Source organism: Eschscholzia californica, unplaced genomic scaffold (genome assembly GCF_041429995.1).
Source record: "Eschscholzia californica isolate CP2 unplaced genomic scaffold, dmEscCali1.0.p SCAF_1, whole genome shotgun sequence".
NCBI classification, from domain to species: Eukaryota; Viridiplantae; Streptophyta; class Magnoliopsida; order Ranunculales; family Papaveraceae; genus Eschscholzia; species Eschscholzia californica.
The window spans coordinates 74,056,311-74,078,097 of NW_028238198.1; the positions used below are offsets into that span (position 1 = coordinate 74,056,311).

The following is a 21,787-nucleotide window of genomic DNA, read 5'->3' on the forward strand; positions in this document are numbered from 1 at the left end:
TTCATGGATTTCCGAAATAGAGGATTGGAGCCAATCATGGTGAAGTATCCAGTAGTGGATCGTTTAGTGGTAGGACAACTTGTCTAATCAGAATCACAAAAACCAGATACAACTAGAGAACTGGGTGCAGACAAGTACAAGATGGGAAACATCTAGGAAAGTGGAATGCATTAATTGCATGAATTGGCTCAAACTATTAACTGCATAATTAAGTAATGTCAGGTCATGTCACAGTAAGGTAGTGGAGACGACCAATGAGGCGGTAATATGACGATGGGCCAGGAAGAGGAGTGCCAACGATGGGAATGAAATTTAGTTTATGCTCTATTGGAAAACTATCAGCCCACAATATGATAAGATGTCAGAAGGTATTTTCATTGACAAGGAAAAATGACCTTAGAGGAACGAGAGACTTCAATTCCTAAAAAATATTGCAAGCAACTGAGATCTTTCAGAGACAAGATGCGATTAAGGAAGGACTTAAGATAAGAGATAGCTTGATTATTGTTGCCAGTGATAATTATATCATCAACATGGACTAGTATATAGAGAGAAACAAAGTTAGTTCTGTAAGAAAATAAAGAATAATTAGCAAGAGATTGGACAAAATCTTTTTGAAGGAGAACCGAGGAGAAAATAAAGAATCAATGACGAGATGCCTGTTTGAGGCCACACAACGATTTATTGAGACAACAAACGGAGACTCCCCCAAAGGAGAAAAGTCGGGATGGCGTTTCATGAACACTTCTTCATTAAAATCACCTTGTAAGAAGGCGTTCATATCAAGCTGATAAAGAGATCGACCTTTGATGGCGGTGACGGAAAGAAGGACATGGATCATAACCAGTTTTGCAACGGGAGCGAAGGTTTCGTGATAATCAAGACCCTTTATCTAATTGTAGCCTTTAGCAATAAGCTCTCTTTGTAGCGCTCAATGCTTCTGTTAGAACGATATTGTATTTTATACACCCATTTACATCTAATTGGGAGTTTACCAGGTGGTAAAGGTGTAAGAGTCCAAGTGTTGTTAGATTTTACGCGTGAATCTCCTTTGCCATTGCCTCACGCAAATGAAGGGATCTTATAGCTTGTATGAAAGAGGAAAGTTCGATCGTGGAAAGGACTGTGGTAAAGAAAGCCTAATAAGAGGTGGAGTAAGAGCAGAAAGAGATCTAGTCAGTGAGAATATATGGAATGTTGGATGAGAAGGAAGTTTCAAATGTAGTTGGCGAGATGACCGGTGATTGTTGATCTCGTTAAGGCCGAGAAGAGGCCACGTTACCTTTTCGTTCGGTGTTAGAGGAGAACGGTACAGAAGGTGCAACCTGGTCTTTTTGGGAAGTAGAGTCAGGTGCCATTTCTAGTTGTGTATTAAAGTCAGGTGTCATGTTGGCTGGGAAAAAGATGCGGGTGCTGACAAAAAATCACCCTAGACTGTTGGGTCTAGAGGAGAAGTCGAGGAGGTGCCCTTAGCGACAGATGATGAGAACCAATGGCTAAATGGAGGTGAGGTGATAATGGCAACCCACGAGAGGTTGGACATGAACTCGAAATAGGCGAGTAGGTTTATGAACCATCGTCTCCGATGGTTATTAAAAGGAGTAGAAGCCTAAGGAGGAGGGAGTACTAGAGATGCCAAAGGAATATGAGATTCTTGAAAGACCACGTTACGAGATGTATCGATTTGTTTTGATGGGAGGTCAAATATCCAATAACCTTTCTAACCGCTGGGGTAACTCACGAAAATGCTAGGGCCACGAAAATTAAATTATAGGCAGACGCTAGGAAAATTCCCGAAGGGTCAAGCCACGTCAAAATCTGTAACTTATTTTCATAGTCAATTTCTCTCTAAAATCAATAAATCATATATGTAACTCATTATCACCTTCAATAATTTCTCCTTAAAACTCACATTCATTCCCATATTCGAAATATACAAATCTCAATTTATACTTCATTTCTATTTGAAACATTTCTTCAATTATTTGATTTGGGATTTTACCGTATGAGCTCTTAGTTCTATATTGTTACTCGTTAACTTGGGAATTTAGTTTGATTAAAGAGAGAAAGTGTGGACAAGGCAGGTAATTAAGTTTGTTAGGAAGTGCAAAAATCTTACGGACTTTCTTAAGTTGAAGAAGGTGAGGTGGAGGACAAAAGAAGGATGAAGTGAGTTGGACAAAAAAAAAAATTATAATTACAAAATTACCATGTAGATAAAATTGGAATACTTAATAAAATTTGGGGCTAAATCAAAGTCCCACACAATTGGGGGCCATATCAAATTCTTAGATAGAATTATTGGCCAACTGTCCCTTTGTCACAAACTGGGGTCCCAATGAGGAATTAACCCTTATTAAATTATCTCTTAGGCATGCAAATTAAAACTCACAATTTATTAAAAGTCATAGAAAATAACCATGACAACATCTATCACATTGCTTTTGAAAATCTCATCTGAGAGATAACAAAAAGTTTATTCCAACATACAGACTCAAAATTAAGCAGGCACTAATGCATCATTAATTCGTTAACTGAATTAACTAACAACTTTAACTCCTTATGCAGATGGGAGATATTTTGTGCCAAGATCCTGGATGATCTTTTTCGATCCCTCAATTAAGTTCTTTATGACATCGCCAGCCGGAATGATGTCCTTAACAAGTCCAACACCTTGTCCTGCATACATGACCATGTGTTCTAGTTCTCCAGCAGTAGACTGGTTCGCCACTTGACCAGCAAATCGACGTAGAACAGTTTCCTGTAAATAATCATAAATAGTAGGGTTAGTAATCAAGAAGGAGGACTTTAAGCTCGAAATCAAATTGGGATGCCTGAGTGGGATGCCTGAGTTTCAATTAGTACAACATCAAGTGATATAACATGTGAATCATATAGGTGAAAACCTATTGCAGATTAAACAAACATGTTAATTAAATCAAGACTCATTAGTGCAATGAATTAGGAATGTAAATCCATACTCCTCCATGAATGGTGGAATAACCAATGATTGGTTGTGAATCATCATTTTCCACATCTTCGGGTGCACCTTTCCATTGGTTATGGAAAGGTGTGTTGAGGCAACGAGTAGGTGCACGCCAAGTGGCACGACTGTATAGATCAGTGAGATCGGTATCGGCTTCAGTATACTGCAACAATTGTTGCTTGTAGTAGTCATTTGCATACGATTCCTTTGTTGCTACAAACCTATAGATAATAGATATATAATACATTGGTGAGGAGCCATACCATAGGAAAAATATGAATAAAGAAAGAATTGTAATGTTCGCTTTGCACTTATGGGGCAAAGCACTTCTTCTAGCATAAATATAAGTACCTAGTTCCCATGCAAATGCCCTTGGCACCCCATGATAAAGCAGCAACATAACCACGAGCGTCACCAATGGAACCTGCAGCAACTACTACTATGTTTCTGTCTCCAACTAAATCCACCACTCTTGGAACCAAAGCTGACAATGCAACCTATATTTACACGTAATTACAAAATTAAACACACTAATCCATGATTAATTATTCATCTGATTTAGTTACTCTTAACCATCAATCTCTTACATGACCAATTACGTGCCCTCCTGCTTCTACACCTTGTGCAATAATACAATCCACACCGGCAGCTACAGCCTTTTCAGCATCCGCCAATGATCCTACCTAATTAATTATAATATGAATTTCGAATTAGTTAAAAACAATAGTAAAATACTTCATAAATTAATATAGTCATATAATTAGTATTTAATTACTTGGTGCAAGATCTTGACTCCTTTAGCGTGTGCTTCGTCCACCATTTCTTTGTTGAAATCACCCCAGTAGACTTGCATGCAAGCGAGCTTCTCATCGAAAATAGCTTTCACGGTGTTAGTGTTGTCGAACTCCAAAAGAATACCCGCTCCAAATGGCTTTTTCGTCAATTTCTTTGTTGCCGTTATCGCTTTCACCGTCATATCATAACTATTCTGCATTAAGTCAGCATTTATCATTCATTATATCCTCCCACATAATATGCAGGCTAAGCCATTTTGACAATTATGATTTATGAGACAAGATCATGTTCAAATCTCAATAAATAAAGAATGTCAATGGCGTCTGGGATCAAGTGGCTTATTTTATGTGTAATATTTGTAGGGCCATTTTATCCTTAATTGTTTCCATTTTAATAAATTAAAGTTTAATTTTTTAACTGATTACTGTTCTAAGATTTCTAAACAGAAAAGTGTATCTTTATATATATATATATATATATGGTGGCCAATACGTGGACAACCATATTTCTTATATGGAGAACTATTTTCGGGTCCGATGCGAGTCAACTATGCTTGACTTAATTGACTTTAATTTAATAAGGGGATAACTCCATAAAGTCTTAAATATCAAGAGCTCCTAATTTGTGGACTATTACCAAAATAATAGTTGAAACCTAATCTATCTTCTTCTTCTTCTTCTTCTTCATCATCATCATCTTCTTCTTCTTCTTCTTCTTCTTCTTACTTTCTTACTTCTTACTCTTATTCTTACTCCTTACTCCATTCCCATAGCCATAGAAGCTGGCTTCATCTTCTCGCTAACTAAATTTCAACAAGAAAGTATCACAATGGAGACAACATCTCAATGGAGAAACTCCTGAAAGCTGCAAAACCCTCTAAAAGTCTTAAACCCTCTAAGCATCACAATAGAGAAACTCCCGAAACAGTCACTGCTATTGATAATCAATTACCGACTTTCAGGTATCAATAGATTTAAGCAGTACCCAAACAATTAAACATATTAACTAATTACTTGATCTAAATCTCAGTTGTATAGTTTTAATTGATTTGAATTACAGTAAGAAGGAAACAAATTAACCTTCGAATTGGTAGGGGAGGGTCGTGGGGGATGCTTAAGGTATGAAGGAAAAGATGGAGAAACCCTCAAATCACTAAAAATTTCATTCCTTGTTGTTTGTAACCAAATCCAATTCTCAGTCATCTCTCTACCACCTATCTCGTTCTCTCTCTACCCTCACCTTCCCTCTTTCTCTACTGTAATTTCAAGTGTGACCAAAGATAAAATGTCGTCATTCCCTAGTTATTTTATTTGACCAACAGAAACCAAGGACCATGCTCTCTCTAGAAATTTGGATGTTGGTGGTAAAGATCAAGTAGTAGAAAAAAGAAGACTAAACTAGTTTAGGGTTTATGGAGAGGGAGGATTTAAAATAATACATCTAATTTTAAGAGGACTTGGGTTAATAATAAAGAGAGAGTTGTCCCCTTAAAACGGGTGTCCATATAAAAAAAATTATTTTTCTGGTTATCTATATAAAATATTTGTCCATATAAGAAAAACCATTGTCCACGTATTGGTCACCATATATATATATATAAAGTCCAAGGAACTGAACACTATGATATCAAAATTCGCATTGCTTCGGTTGTTGATCTGCAATTATATTGCAACTTCGAATCCCATCTGAAATTATATTACTAATATTTTTTATTGGAAAAATTCAAAATAAAAAGAGATCATTAAAGAAAAATTAATTGTAATAGGAGCATTAGCATGATCCTCACCCCAAAGAGGATGCAATTTAAGAAAATTTCTTTGGTCGGTAGTAATTGGACAAAAAAAAATATATGTAAGAAAATCAATCGGGTGAGAACATGAACTAATGTAAAAATAGAAACAAAAACTAAAGAGATTGAGGCATACAACTGGACTAGCCAATAGACCAACGCCACCGGCTTCTGCGACAGCAGCAACAAGCTTTGGGCCTGCGATATCAGCTCCCATAGGTGCCAAAACAATGCCATTATCAAACCCTAAGATTCCACCGAAACTCATTTTCTTGATTTCTTAGGAAAATCTAGATGGGGAAAAAATGAAAAAAAGAAGATGAGTCTTGAGTAGGAAAATGTTGTTGTGTTCTTAAATACATTGAAGACTTGTATTTATACCATTTTGCAAACCATCTAACCACTAATCTTTTTTTTTAATCTTTGGGTCCCCTTTCTAGATGAGTCCCATTTATTGCCCTAATTAATATTAAAAGAAATTCATGGACGTAGCCCAATAATCTAACATGTGCCTCGGTGAGTTTACTCTTACTATTTGAGTTTTAACAAATAAATAATTTAAACTGATTCGGTTGATCCCAAATTTGTATCAACTTAACTCCACTCAATTGCTTTACGAATAAAACCTGACAAGAATTAGAATATTTACTATGTAATCATGCGTCTTATTCTAGGTCGATTACACATTCCTTAATTAGTTGTATGATACTATGGTGTATAGGGTTTAAATATATTGCCAATCAAACTAGTAATCTATTACTATTTACCGTGAATTTATAAACTAATTAACCAAATTACCTTGATAATTTGGCACCTAATTAAGTTTTAGGGGTTAATAGTTGTGAGAATAATTTTTGAGTCTATAGACCAAAAATAGGGTCCTAATAGGAGATTTAATCCTCTATAATCCTAAAAAGGATTTAAAAACCAAATTAATCATCATAAAAGAGATCTAGTCCATTTGTATTCATCTCGAGAGAAATATCAAATCTCTATAATATTTAATCCTTATTAATACCTATTATAACCTTTCCATATATTTTGTAACCGTTTTTGCCAAAATAATCATGTATATATCATTTCCTTAATTGTCTCCATCTTTCTCTCTCCAATCAGAATTATAATGAAAGAAATATTAACAAATCTAATATGTAACCGTAATATAGTATATCTCATTTTCAAGAACATTAACCTAGTTTTTTAACCACTATTAACATCAGAACTCTACATTCATCTCCATTAAACTTATCGAAGATCAATTCTTGAAGGTAATTATTTTTGCTAAAATCATAATGAGAACATTCATTTGTAAGATTTCGTTTTTGTTTTCATGTATTTGATATTACTGTTTTGTATTTAGATTCATTTTTAAGATCTAATAATTAATTTTTTAAACTGTATCAAATTGTTATGTATTATTTCTGAAAAAACGATTCAATTGTAGATCTTTCTCATAATATATATTTCCATCTTTGATAGATCTGAAATGGAAGTCTAAACTTCTCTCTCTCTCTCTCTAAAATTTTAATATCAATAATGAAATCTTTGATCTTTATATCATATTTAATGTTTTATTGAATCTAGGTATGTTCTATATCTTTCAATTTTCGTGGTATGTATCTTAAGATTTTCGTTTAATCATTACTGAAGTTTTTTTCAGATCAGATTCATCTTCACTGACGGACTCAGATTTGCGGTATATTCAGATTCATTGTTTTCTCTGGATATAAAGTACATGTACTTTACGCGTACTTTTTTCACAAAACAGTTGCCGTTTATAGTACAATAAATGTTCCAAAAATTATATGTAATTTATTGCACATTATACATATTTTTTTCACATAACAGTGACCTTGTGATTCGAACTAACGTTATGTTTGTCTTCTAACACATTATGAAGTTTAACAAACAGTATGCATAATTTATTCCATTATACATGTCGTTTCTAGTAAATTGTTTGTTTTGTTAACAAATGTATATGGTTTCTTTTTGCAGTTTTGTTGTTACTTATGGAATTTGCTACTGAAGTTGGTCATTTGTTTCCTGGTGGTGCAAAATCATTTGGATATGCTCTTCGACAATATAGTGTAAATGTTGTTTGTCCTGCTCAAGACTACATATGCTCTTCGACAATATAGTGTAAACGATTTTTTGGTAACAGAATGTAAACGATGTGTAATGTAAAAGAAATTATGTGTTATGTAATAGAAAGTATGTGTAATTTACTGAACAAGACCCAAATACATTTGATAAATTACGTTGTATACTTGACTAATGATGGTTTATTCATCATAAATAATACATAATTTGCGTATTTGTTTCATAATTTGTATTCGATTTGTATTTATGTATGAGTAAAAACGAAAACAAATGCTGCTTTAATGTTCCCAGAAAAATATACTATTTCCAAAACTGAAAGTTAAGTGAGAGAAAGTGATATATATGTTTTGTATATTAACCCCCAAATCACGCTAAATTGATCCTAGATTGATTCAGATAATAGGAAAGAGAAAATTTGATTTCCAAATCTGTTTAGAGGAGAGAGAAATTATGATTTGTTTCTATCTTTTTTTTTCTAATAAATCTCCATATTTTTGGCTAATAAATCTCCATATTAAATCTGTAAAGAAGAGAGAGAAAATTGATTTGGGAAAGTTTAGATTTTGTTTCTAAACAAATTATAGAAGAGAGAGAAATTTTCGTGAGAATCTAACCGTTTTTTCCTAAATTTATCCTAAAATCAAGGTACATTAAACCGATTGAAATCCCAAATGAAGTAGGTTTAGAGAGAGAAAGTGTCTTTATGAAGATTGGTATCCAATCTGTTTCGGCTGAATAAAGATCCCCCACAAATCACGCCCACGGGTTTTGGGAAAGTTTCCTAAAACCCTCGTAAATTCAAAAAACCCGGGGTTTTTTGATTTGGGATACATTTGGTATTACCTAATAAATTAGCCATACTTTATACCCTTCTTGTAAAAGGACCAAAAATCCATAATCTAAGAAGAATGGTCTATAGACCTATTATCAAATTAATTTTGGTCTATATACCCATGGACTCTTGTGAGAATAGTCTCACGTAGAAAAAATGAGTTCTAATAACTGAAAATATAATAACTAACTATGTCTCTTTTACTCGTTATCAATTGGTTTAATTTGAGTAGTATGACCAGAACCATAACATGATATGAGAGTTCAGATCACACTTGATAAGTTTAAAAGCCACATGTGTTCCACTTCACTAGAAGAGAGAAATAAACACGTCTCATTAAAAAACACTATGTAAAATATGTGTAAAATATTACCAACATAAGAAAAAGTGATCTAGTAACCAAATATACAAACTTAACAAATTTTAGATATTTTAGTTATTTCGTTTTACAAAATATTTCTTAAAACTTTTGTGGTATTTATTAAGAATACTTACCTATTTTTTTTTAAACAATATAATATATTTATTGGGATTTTGATACATTAAGTGATGGAATATGCTAGTTATTGCCATTGATTATTTTAATCGTACCCCAAATACCATACAAACTAATTAGCGTTTAGGTTTATAATTCACAGCAAGAAACCATATAAAAGCGTGGGTCGTGTAGTGGTGGCCAACGGGCCGTGTCGACACGGAAACGGACTGGCACACCCCGTTTATTTAAGAACACAGAACGGTCTGTTCTGTGCCGTGCCAACCCGTCACGGGTCAGGCGTTCTGTGGCGGAGCTAGGATTCTCCAGTCCCACACCCGTTAGACACGGCCCGTTAGAAACGTAGGAACGCCACGGAACGGCCCATGCACGATCCGTCACGGAAACGCCAGCAACGAAAAGCCCAACCACAAACCCATTACCTACCTTGGTTATTTAAATTTAAAAAGTAAAATCACCTAGGGTGATGTATACCCTCTTTGAGGGTGTTGCACATTAATAAAGAGGTATTTCAATTTTATTTTGTCTGTGATTCTATTACATTCTCTAATATTCTAATATGTTTACAAATTGTTAGATTTTTATGAGAATTTTATATTACAAAAAGAACAAACATAAAAAAGACTTAACAAAAAAAGTTATACTTCGACTTAAAAAAAAAAAAGTTTTACTATATTTTTTGACTTAGACTTTTTTTTGTTCAAAGAGAGACAAAGAGTTGGTACTTAGACTTAATTAAAAGAAATAAAAAAAGACATTTATGAGTGGGTCGGAGTCATGGGATTAAACACGGAAACGGCTGGGCACGACTTACTGCCGTGGCGTGCCAGACACGCCACGCCACGGCCCGATGGCCACCACTAGGGTCATGGTAGAGTTCTCTTATATAAGAGAGAGGCACCAACCGAACTCATAAGAGTTTCTTTCATTAGATGTATTAATCCATTTCGAATACTGGGTAAAAGCTAGAATAGGTGTCCAAGATTTAAATGAGAAGAACGGAAGTGACAAACCGAAAAATACACAAGTATTCAAATTTGGCAAAGTATTAAGGCAAAGATTGTTTTTTTTTTTTCGAATTATTTTATTTGAATCTGTATCATCTTCTTCAAATATGCTTAAATTGTGACAAAAAAAAAAAATGTATATGTCATGAAATTTGATTGGAGTAACTTAGATTTGCAGTCGCATTTCAAATCTAAAAAAAGAAACATGTACTATCTAGGGGAATTTTATACAAAAAATCTATTTCTCCCTCCATTTTGGTCCCTCTCCCAGCCTTCCGCCGATGATGAGACATATCACTGAAGTATATTTTCTCACAACTCTCTCTTCAATTACTCCACACTCAAGTGATATGTTGCCACATCTGCGGAGGGCTGGGGGAGGGACCAAAATGGAGGGATGAATAGAACTTCACAATTTTATAAAAAGTAAGAGAAATTCTATTGTTACACTCTTGGCAACACTTCCTTACACAAACTTTTTATGATCATGATATGCCAGTACCACATATATAGCTTGGGTAGTCCTAAATATAATAGTTACTTTCTGAATTAAGTATACACGTTGTTCATGTAGCGTGTACATTGCATTTATGTGCATGCCAAAGAAATGAGAAAATATACGCATGAGTCTTGCTGATGTCGAAAAATGACTTTTCGTTAATTTGACAAGAAATAGGGACTTGATGCATGACAAAGTCCGTTATGAAAGGATATTTCGTCAGGTTGATTGAGATTCCTTCGTCTTGCTTCCGCTCCTTGCTCCTGCTCCTTAAAAACCTGGAGGGAACACTTGCAAAGAGTTCGGAAATCGCTCCTGAACTATCACAGTCAGATTTCTTTTTGTAGTACGAGATTGAATATTGATTGAACCTTTTGGGGGCGAATTGTGGTAACTTAGTGTAAGTGATTGTGTCTTGTGGAAGACGATGGGGGCCCTTTTATAGGTTGAATTGGACCGCCTGTGATAGACGTTGTGAATGAGTCGGTTGTGATCCACCGTTTGGGGAAGTTTTCTACTGTTCGTGGTTAGGGTTTTCCTTATAGTTTATCTCGTATCTAAGATAACTAGAAGTTCCTATGTTCAAGGATACTTCGTAGATATCCTGCAAAGGTGACAAATCTTCGAGGAGATGTTTCCTCCTTTGAGACTCTTGAAGTCCAAGCTTGCTTAAATACTTAAGATTTTTAACCGTCTTAGATCTTTAGGAAGATATCGGGATTAAGTCGGTAAGCGTGGCGTAAGACATCGGCCTTGCTTACTTGGACCCCCTTACTCCTTTAGAGAATTTCAGGGCTGATCTTTAGGAAGATATCGGGATTAAGTCGGTTAAACCGTTGGACTTCTGGTCTATTCTTGACTTATTGACGTCAGTCAACGTCTGGACATTTTGTGCATCATCAAGTGTGGTTATTTATCTGCATGAAAATTCTGGTTTAGTATTCTCCTCCATCCACCAACCCTTAGAACATCTTCATTTGTTAAAGTAATCGTTTTGCAGTAAAACTAGGTTAGCTCTAGTTTAAAATTCATGTTTCATTACTTTTCTTATAATTTTGAAGTTGAGATCATCACATAAATCTTTGTGATATGAAATGATGGTAAATAGACAATAAAATCAATGATGTACAAAAGTCACAATAAAATAAAAGTTAGTTATTCCAACGTGATTTATTTATCTAACTGGCCACTAATTTCTTATAACCATATTTTTTTCAATTAAGAATGAGTTAGATTTGAAGGATGAAATTAAATAGGAGACTATGAAAATACCACGAGCTTCATGCTAAAAACTTCCCCCACGTGAAGCTTTCCATTTGCTTGAAATTTGACATTCATTTATGAATTTGGTGCCAATTGCTCCCAAATTTAAGCTAATCTTGTAGCTGTAGATGGGATCCCATTATTATATCTGAAAGATATACTTTTTTTTCATTATTTTAGTTCGAATAAATAATTTTTGTAAGGAGATGAATTATTTGCGATATTACATAAGATCGCAATGATAGACTAGACATGTACATGTATTAAACTTAGGGATCACACGTATCTCGGCTCATAAGAAATAAAATCTTTAGAAGTTGTAATGAAGATAGTTGACATAGACATATTTCTTCTTCTGAAGAATGAAAGTATCTCCTAATTTTTCATAACTGACCAATATGAACCAACATAAATATATAAAGAGCCAGCCACGACAACAACTAGGATTATAAGTGCATTGCAGACAACGCACAAGTCAAGATCCGTGTAACTGTGTTCAACAAAAAAAAAAAGATCCATGTAACTAGGATTTTCAAATGCATCTTTTAGTACTTCTTTTTTATTTCACTCCCGATTCATTTGTTTTAAGTTTATTAAGTTTGAAGGATAGAGAAAAAGATACCAACGACTCGTTTAATTTCTTATTTTTCGGACATGGACTACGAGAGTAGTCATTACAAGGCATTACATTCTTTTTTTTTTTTTTTGGAAGTCCGAAGTCGACTACGATCTACGTATGTCGTTACATTGATACATCAAAGATGTGATAAGCTCAATAACTGCCCACTCAAACTGAAACAAGACCGGGCCTATAGCCCAACATGACAATGGCCTAAAGCCCAACTACATTATTTACACCCTAATAATCCCAAGGATTTCTGGAGTTTATGTCAACACCTTGGAACCACTGGGGCTACCAACTGTTGACGCATTGATACATTCTAAACGGCATACTTATCTGCCTTTAAAGTCCATCCTAAGGGGCCTAAACCTCAACTAACAGGAATTTTATGTAAAAATCATAAATTCAGATTTAATTTTACTGTTTCTGAAAGAAAAAAATGATTAAAAAGAAAAACAATATAATTTAGAACAAAGATTAGAAAGTTTGAGAGACAAAGCTGAGTCGAGTTGTCTCTTTCCTTAAGACATTGAACACCCTGGAATTAGTACTAAATCAAGTCAGATGTTTGTCTCCCAAGATACAAAGGACCTTTCAGTTTGACGACTAAGAATACTTCGAATTCCTGAAAGAGTGCGAACTTTGAACAAGCAGTAAGAACGACAAATAAAATTGACTTCTTAAAACTCTAAATTCTGTTTGGTATTTATAGGAGTATTGACAACACTTCAGACAGGTGCCTCTATACGAATGGATGCTTCCCAGTCATGTTTGACTGTTGGCTTTCGGTGCCATCTTGACCGTCAAATCTCAACGGATCTATATAGATCTCGCGGCCTGAAACGCCCATCGTTCCTCAGTGGATCTATCTTAAGAGCGCCAAATATCTCGACCGTTGGATCAAATCTATGACCGTAAAATGAAAGGCTCCAATCTCTCCTCGCGACGATGCGTAAGTGCAAAGTGTCGGCGCCTCTAGAGAGGCCACACCGCGCGTGCGTTGTGCAAACCACGCAAAGTCCCATTCTATTTTGAATGAATATACCATAAATATATGGAAGAGTATATAAGGAAATAATACTTCTCCATTATCATAGATGTGGTACTAACTCAAAATCCCGGCTTTGATGAGTTAGTGGTTTTCATACCAAACTAATTTAGTAATAACTCATTCATACGGAATCGTATTTGAAAAAAATTTGGGTCTAAATTCAAGAGCTCGGCGAGACGAATCCAACAAGACGTCTTGCTCGAGATTTGATAACTATAGATCCCTCGCATTTAGTAAATACCGGTCAAGCTGCTTTTGAGCTATTGATTCCAACAAATGACATATATCAGATGTTCTCACATTGTGGATACTCTGAAAATTTGTGGTTCCTATAAACTCTAAAGATGAAATTTGAGCCCACCAAATCAATTTTAGTACGGAAAAGAGACGAATGTTAGAGAATGAAAATATGAGAGGCGGTACTGGAAATCTTTGTGTTGTGGTACTGGAATATCTTTGTGGTTGATGTGGTATATCTGTACGGCGAGAATTATAATGTATTCAATGAACTCCATACCAATACTGCATTGAAGAAGAAAAGGTGTCGCGTCAACATCATTTTGAAATGGCAACCTCCAACTTTCCGGATAGTAAATATTAATGTTGATGGAGCCGAGAAGGTGAACTGTTAATTGGGGGTGCGTCTCTGAAACGTTAACGTTCTCAGCTATGGGTGCCAAGAAGAGCAATACAACTTGATATCATAAAGTGTGAGAGAGCAGAGTAGATGATGAAAAGCAGTAATACTAGTCTGCTGTCTCATGTCCTGAAAGCCCCATGGAGATCAAAACTCTTGTTGGTTGAGGGTGAAGATTTGATCGAAGAATTGCAAGAAATTCAATTTGTCTACACATCATGAAAATACCTTTCTCGCTCACATATTTGCTATGTATTGCGTTCCACTATGCGGTGTTGTCCGGACATAATACTCCTAATTGTATTATTGAAGCTATTAATGTCCCAGTAATTAGTTTTTTTTTTTGATGAAGGTCCCAGTAATTAGTTACTTCTAAATATTAGTGCATTACTATTTGTAACAAATTTGACGTGGTCCACCACCCTCTGGTGCAGCGGTTGGACACCCCTCTTGGCCCATGAGGTCGTGGGATCAAGTCTTGGTGGAAGCAGTTTGCCATCAAAATTTATCCCATGTAATCTGGGCAATGTATAAAGTAAATAATATAATAAATTTGTCGGATTCTAGGCCTCTTTCATTATGGTTTGAATTAGGCGGTTATCGTGCTCATCACATATTCTTGCTCTATCAATGCCTTGTAATGACTAACGTAGATCGTAGTCGATTTCTCAAAAAGAAAAAAAATTTGATGTAATCCATGTGAATTAAGATGTAAAGAAACTTTGGTCCGTCTATAGGCGCCCCACATTTTTTTTTGCTTAAGGTCATCAATTCTATGGGCGCACCACCTTCTCACCTATTCTGCTGTAGGCGCCCCCAACACTCCTTGACTTCTTATTACTCTATTTCATATCGAGTTTCGTCTAAAATCTTCATTAAACCTTTAGTTTTTTTTTGTGTTTTTTATGGGTATAGATTCGTTCACTAAGAAAAAAGACTTATGAAATGCTTGAAGAGATCTCAATTTCTTATTAAAAAACGGTCCTAAAAACCCGATTCTTTTTATAGTTTTATCTTTAAATCTTGTGTTTGAAAACTTTTCAAAGTACTTGAATATTTGAAAATTTTCATGATCGGTTGTCGGTGTAAAGCGTAGAGTGACAAGTTCAGTCTGTATCTTTTCACAAACCAAGTGACAGTCAGTTTCAATGTGTTTGGTCCACTCATGGAATACATGATTATCAGCAATATGCAAAGTTGAGCGATTATCGCAATGGACAAGCATTGGTGACAAATGATCAACACCAAGGTAACGAAGAAAGTATTTGACCTATTAAAGCTCAAAAGTGAGAGTGATCAAGAAGGCCCTATATTTTGCTTCAACAGGAGGCTTAGAAACCGTTGGATGTTTTCTGGATCTCCAGGATAGTGGATTAGTGCCAATCAAGGTGAAGTATCTAGTAGTGGATCGTCTAGTGGTAGGACAACTAGCCTAATCGTCATCACAAAAACCAAATACAACGACAGAACTAGAGGCAGATAAGATCCCTTTATCGATGAAGCCTTTACGGTAACAAAGAACACAGTGGCCAACATCCAGGTGAGTGGAATGCATGGGTTGCACGAATTGGCTCAAAGTATTAACTGCATAATTAAGTAATATCAGGGCATGTCACAGTAAGATAGTGGAGACGACCAATGAGGCGGCGATAGGATGATAGGTCAGGAAGAGAAGTGCCAACGGTGGGAATGAGATTTAATTTCTGCTTCACTGGAAAACTGTCAGCCCAGAATCTGATAAAGATGTTAAAAGGTATTTTCGTTGACAAAGAAATATGACCTTAGAGGAGCGAGAGACTTTAATTCCTAAAAAATATTACAAGCGATCGAGATCTTTCAGAGACAAGGTGCGATCAAGGAAGGACTTGAGATCAAAGATAACTTGATTACTGTTGCCAGTGATAATTATATCATCAACATAGACAAGTGCATAGAAAGAAACAACGTTATTTTTGTAAGAAGATAAGGAATAATCATTAAGAGACTGGAGAAAACCTTTTTGAAGGAAAGGAGAGAAGAATTTGAAGAACCATTGACCGGATGCCTGTTCGAGGCCATACAACGATTTAGTAAGACGACAACCGGGAGAGTCCTCGTAAGGGAGAAAAGCCAGGAGGCAGTTTCATGAAGACTTCTTGACTAAAATCACCTTGTAAGGAGGCGTTCACATCAAGTTGATAGTGGAACCGACCTTTGATGGCAGTGACGGAAAGAAGGACATGGATTGTGACCAGTTTTGCGATGGGAGCCAAAGTTTCATGATAATCAAGGCCCTTTAGCTAAGTATAGTCTTTAGCAATGAGGAGCGCTTTGTAGCACTAAATGCTCCTGTTAGAACGATAATGTATTTTATACACCCATTTACACCCAATTGGGGGTTTACCAGGTGGTAAAGGTGTAAGAGTCCAAATGTTGTTAGATTTTAACACGTGAATCTCCTTTGCGATTGCCTCACGCCAATGAGGGGATCTCATGGGTTGTGTGAAAGAGGAAAGTTCAATCGTGGAGAGGACTATGGTAAAGAAAGTTTAATAAGAGGTGAAGTAAGAACCGAAAGAGATAAAGTCAGAGAGAAGATATAAAATGGTGGATGAGAAGGAAAGATGTGTTGTTTCAAATGTAGTCGCCGAGATGACCGGTGGTTGTCGATCTCGTTAAGGCCGAAAAGAGGCCACATTACCTTTTCTTTCGGTGGCAAAGGAAAATGGTGGAAAAGGTGCAACGGGGTATGTTTGGGAAGTAGAGTCAGGGGCCAGTTCTTGTTGTGAAGTAAAGTCAGATGTTGAGTTGGCTGGGAAAAAGATGGGGGTGCTGACAGAAGAATCACTCTAGACTGTTAGGTCTAGAGGTGAAATCGGGGAGGTGCCCATGGAGACAAATTATGAGCCAATGGCTAAATGGGGGCGAAGAGATAATGGCACTCCACGAGAGGTTAGACATGAACTTGAAATAGGTGAGTAGCTTTATGAACAATCGTCTCTAATGGTTATGAAAAGGAGTAGAAGTCGATGGTGGAGTGAGTGGATATTCCATTGGAAAATGAGATTCGTCAAAGGCCACGTTACGAGATGTATAGATTTGTTTAGATGGGAGGTTAAATACCTAATAACCTTTCTGACTGCGGGGGTCACTCACGAAAATACTACGGCCACGAAAATCAAATTATAGGCAGAGCCTGGGAAAATTTCCGACATGACAAGCCACGTCAGATCTGTAACTTATTTTCATAGTTAATTTCTCTCTAAAATCAATAAATCGTATATGTAACTCATTTTCAGCTTCAATAATTTGTCCGTAAAACTCACAGTCATCCTAATTTTCGAACTATACAAATCTCAACTTATTCTTCATTTCTATTTGAAACGTTTCTTCAGTTATTTGATTTGATATTTTACCCTTTGAGCTCTTAGTTCTGTATTGTTACTCGTTAACTTGTGTATTTAGTTTGATTAGAGAGAGGAAGTATGGATAATGCTGGTAATTAAGTTTGGTAGAAAGCGCAAAAACCTAAGGACTTTCTTGGGTTGAAGAAGGAAGGGTGGAGGATAAAGAAGGATGAAGTGAAGGAGAAATAAATATGAGTTGGACAAAAAAATATAAATTATAATTAAAAAATTGCGATGAAGGTAAAATTGGAAGACTTGATAAAATTTGGAGGCTAAATCAAAGTCCCACATAAATGGGTGCCAAATCGAACTCTCAGACACAATTAGGGGCCAACTGTCCGTTGATCAACTCTGCAACTAAAGACGGCAAGACGTCGATGCATTTGGGTAGTTTAGGGTTTTGGGATTCAGGACATTTTCATGTCAAATTATGTAGTTGGAATAACTACTTCAACTCAATTATGGCAAAATCTTGAAGAATCATTTGCTGCTCCATCAACAGTTCATGTTCTTCAACTTGAAAAAAACCCTAAGAGATTGTAAGAAGGATAATGATACTATTCCCGAATTTCTTGCCAAGATCAAGAAAATTTTGTGATAGTCTTGCTGCTGCTGGTAGTCCAGCCTCTTCCAAAAAAGTTATTGTAAGTATCCTCAGTGGATTACCATCTAAATTTGATGCATTTTCTATTTCAATACGAATAAGAAATCCACCTATTACTATCAATGAATTACACAATTTGTTATTAAGTGGAGATATAACTCAGAATGATAAGATGAAGAAGCTCAATCTTTCCTCTCATAGTAATGCTTTAATGGGATCTACATATAATGGAAATTCTCAAAACAAGAACAAGTATCCACATCAATTTTAAGGAAGTTCTTCGAATCAAGGTTACTCTAATAGAAATCAGTTCTATAATAATGATTCAGGCACAAGTTCAAACTCTTTCAGAGGAGAGGTGGAGGAAATTCAGTTCAAAGAGGAAATTATAATTGATTTCCACAACAAAATCTCAATCCTTCTACCAATGGTTGACCTACTTGTCAAATCTGTCACAAAATTGGTCATACTGCTATGGAATGCTATCATAGGCTTAATTTCTCCTATCAAGGAAGATCTCCACCTGACAATATTGTTGCCATGCTTGCTTCTGCTAATGTTTTTGGGGATAATACTTGGTTTGCTGATTCAGGGGCAACTAATCATATCACATCTGATTTGTCTCAATTACCTTCTTCAGTTCTTCTTCTGACTTTAATGGTCGTGAAAGAATCACAACCGCCAATGGCCAAGGTATGATTATCACTTGTACTGGTAATACTTCTTTTATTGAGAATAATAGAAAATTGAAACTTCAAAATGTTCTTAGAGTACCTCAGGCTTCACATAATCTATTATCAGTTCACAAATTCACCACTAATAATAACTGTTCATTAACTTTTGATCCATTTGTATATTATGTGAAGGATCTTCACTCGACCAAGACTCTTTTCCAAGGGCCAACTGAAGCCGGTCTATATCCTATTTCCTTCTCTTCAAATAAATCAGGCACAACTCATGCTCTTTCAACTCAACCTTCACAAGTACATCTGTGGCGTAGGAGACTTGGACATCCATCTTTCCAAATAAAGATTGAACATAACCCAAATAAAGATTGAAAATATCCAATACAACATTAAAACATTTATCAGAAAGCATAGAAAATATCCATGACAACTTTATTCAGGTTCTTTTAAAAATTTCATCCAAAATAAGGAGAGATAACTAAAAGCTTATTCCAATACAAAAATTCAACATGCACTAATTCATCATTAATTCATCAAGTGAATTAACTACCAACAGTAACTTCATCTTCTGCAGGTGTTGCTGGTGGTGGCAGATATTTTGTGCCAAGATCTTGAATGATCTTTTTCGCTCCTTCGATCAAATCCTTTACGACATCTCCAGCTGGAATAATATCCTTAACAAGTCCAACACCTTGTCCTGCATACATGACCATGTGTTCCAGTTCTCCAGCAGTAGTCTGATTCGCTACTTGACCAGCAAATCGACGTAGAACAGTTTCCTGCATTTAACCATAAACACAATTAAATCATAATCAAGAAAGACAATTTTGAGTTAGCTCGAAATCAAACTAGGATGTCTGAATTCACATTAGTCCTAGTAAATCTTCACGTGATACAATTGGGTGTGGAGCCGTTATATCATATTTGCGAAGATCTATAGCAGATTTAATTGTACGTATTAATTAAATCATGATTCTTAATTTAATGGAATGAATTAGGAATGTAAGTCCATACTCCTCCATGAATAATTGAATAACCAATTATCGGTTGTGAATCATCATTTTCCACGTCATTTGGTGCGCCTTTCCATTGGTTATGGAAAGGTGTGTTGAGACAACGAGTAGGTGCACGCCAAGTTGCACGACTGTAAAGATCAGTGAGATCGGTATCAGCTTCGGTATAATGCAACAATTGTTGCTTGTAGTAGTCATTTGCGTACGACTCCTTTGTTGCTACAAACCTACAAATATTTAATACAATGTTAAGAGACAATAACACTACAAGAATATCAATAAAGAAAGAACTGTAATTTTGATTGCATAGATACCTAGTTCCCATACAAATGCCATGAGCGCCCAATGATAAAGCAGCAACGTAACCACGAGCATCAGCGATAGAACCTGCGGCAACTACTGCTATGTTTCTGTCTCCGACTAAATCCACCACTCTTGGAATCAAGGCCGACAAAGCTACCTAGATTTACATGTAATTATAAAATTGAACTCACTAATTAATGTTTAATTATTTTACGAATTTAGTTACTCTTATAATTTAGTGATTAGTCCTCATTTTCTTACATGACCAATCACGTGCCCTCCTGCCTCTACTCCCTGTGCAATAATACAATCCACACCCGCAGCTACGGCCTTTTCAGCATCAGCCAATGATCCTACCTGATTAATTATAACATTAATTTTGAATTAGTATAATACAATAGGAAAAGACTTTATAATTTAAAACTAATCATATAAATTGATATGATCAATTAAGAACACTTTGATATAAAATAATGGATGGAATAAATCATCAAACGATTTATTTAATATTTTTATATGTATATATATAATTAGTATTTAATTACTTGGTGCATGATCTTGACTCCTTTAGCGTGTGCTTCGTCCACCATTTCTTTGTTGAAATCACCCCAGTAGACTTGCATGCAAGCGAGCTTCTCATCGAAAATGGCTTTCACGGTGTTAGTGTTGTCGAACTCCAAAAGAATACCAGCTCCAAAGGGTTTTTTCGTCAATTTCTTTGTCGACGTTATCGCCTTCACCGTCATATCATAACTATTCTGCATTAATTCACCATTTATCATCTATTATATCCTCCCACATTTAAATTGTACACTACCATATATAAGGAGTAATAAATTAGTAAGCCATTGTGACAGCTATAAAGACATTAATAGATCGCGAATCTCAATAACTAAAGAATGTCAATCCAGTTTGGGATCAAGTGACATATAGATAAAGAGGTATATGCATGGTTCTAGGAATTGAAGACTAGTAGATCAAAATTCTCATAATTCTTATTGCAACTTGGAATCCCATCTAAAATTCTATTAATGTTTATGAATGAATGAATTCAAAATAAAAAGGGTAACATTAAAGAAGAGTTAATGGTAATAGGAGTATTAGCATGATCGTCACCCCAACGATGATGCAATTAAGAAACATGTTTTTCATAAAATGGAACAAAAAAATATAGTCTGTATGTAAGAAAATCAGTGAGTTAGGGAATATGAATATAGATAGAAACTAAAACAAAAGAGATTGAAACGTACGACTGGACTGGCCAGTAGACCAATACCACCGGCTTCAGCGACAGCAGCAACAAGCTTGGGGCCAGCAATATCAGCTCCCATAGGTGCCAAAACAATGCCATTATCGAACCCTAAGATCCCACCGAAACTCATTTTCTATATCTCTTAGAGAAATGGAGATAAGAAAAAAATGAAAGAAAGACGAGTCTTTAAGTGTTTAGTGTTTTGAAATACAATGAGGACTTCTACAACTATTTATACCATTTCGCACCCATCTTACTATTTTCCTATGGGTCCCTTTTCTCGAATAAAAATTTGACATGTGCAACATTTAGTGTCCTAATTTTCCTAATAAATATTTAAAAGAAATTCATAGAAAACCATAGCTGGATAACCAACATGTGCCTCATTAATTATAAGTTATTTCTTTTACTATGTGAGGTTTGACTAAATATTTTAAACTGATTGCTTTATTAACAGAAGTGGACA

General features: G+C 35.5%; 2 protein-coding genes and 1 long non-coding RNA gene across 3 annotated transcripts; 1 reads left to right on the plus strand and 2 right to left on the minus strand.

Annotated features, from left to right (window-relative positions):
* Positions 1 to 2,375: 2,375 nt before the first annotated feature.
* Positions 2,376 to 5,956, minus strand: LOC147569060 (uncharacterized). Its single transcript, XM_086671605.1, has 6 exons — positions 5,707 to 5,956; positions 3,762 to 3,974; positions 3,574 to 3,669; positions 3,338 to 3,483; positions 2,982 to 3,207; positions 2,376 to 2,761 (listed from the first exon to the last, which is right to left on the minus strand). Exons 1-6 carry the CDS (start codon positions 5,836 to 5,838, stop codon positions 2,561 to 2,563), a joined length of 1,014 nt encoding a protein of 337 aa, XP_086527731.1. The 5' UTR covers positions 5,839 to 5,956; the 3' UTR covers positions 2,376 to 2,560.
* An 812-nt stretch (positions 5,957 to 6,768) lies between these two features.
* Positions 6,769 to 7,824, plus strand: LOC147569061 (uncharacterized). Its single transcript, XR_015238537.1, has 2 exons — positions 6,769 to 6,838; positions 7,566 to 7,824. It is a non-coding gene; the product is annotated as an uncharacterized LOC147569061 (long non-coding RNA).
* An 11,306-nt stretch (positions 7,825 to 19,130) lies between these two features.
* LOC147569062 (uncharacterized) lies at positions 19,131 to 21,547 on the minus strand. Its single transcript, XM_086655519.1, has 6 exons — positions 21,320 to 21,547; positions 20,615 to 20,827; positions 20,331 to 20,426; positions 20,081 to 20,226; positions 19,768 to 19,993; positions 19,131 to 19,532 (listed from the first exon to the last, which is right to left on the minus strand). The coding sequence occupies exons 1-6, from the start codon at positions 21,449 to 21,451 to the stop codon at positions 19,296 to 19,298; spliced, it is 1,050 nt and encodes a 349-aa protein (XP_086511645.1). The 5' UTR covers positions 21,452 to 21,547; the 3' UTR covers positions 19,131 to 19,295.
* Positions 21,548 to 21,787: the final 240 nt, after the last annotated feature.

Excerpts from the sequence above, each read along its gene's own strand:
- LOC147569060 (XM_086671605.1), bottom strand. The coding sequence starts at position 5,838 with ATGAGTTTCGGTGGAATCTTAGGGTTTGATAATGGCATTGTTTTGGCA. Across the intron at positions 3,484-3,573 it reads GAGGGCACGTAATTGGTCAT|GTTGCATTGTCAGCTTTGGT; the intron begins GTAAGAGATTGA and ends GTGTAAATATAG. Across the intron at positions 2,762-2,981 it reads ATTCCACCATTCATGGAGGA|GAAACTGTTCTACGTCGATT; the intron begins GTATGGATTTAC and ends GATTATTTACAG.
- LOC147569062 (XM_086655519.1), bottom strand. The coding sequence starts at position 21,451 with ATGAGTTTCGGTGGGATCTTAGGGTTCGATAATGGCATTGTTTTGGCA. Across the intron at positions 20,427-20,614 it reads GAGTCAAGATCATGCACCAA|GTAGGATCATTGGCTGATGC; the intron begins GTAATTAAATAC and ends ATAATTAATCAG. Across the intron at positions 19,533-19,767 it reads ATTCAATTATTCATGGAGGA|GAAACTGTTCTACGTCGATT; the intron begins GTATGGACTTAC and ends GGTTAAATGCAG.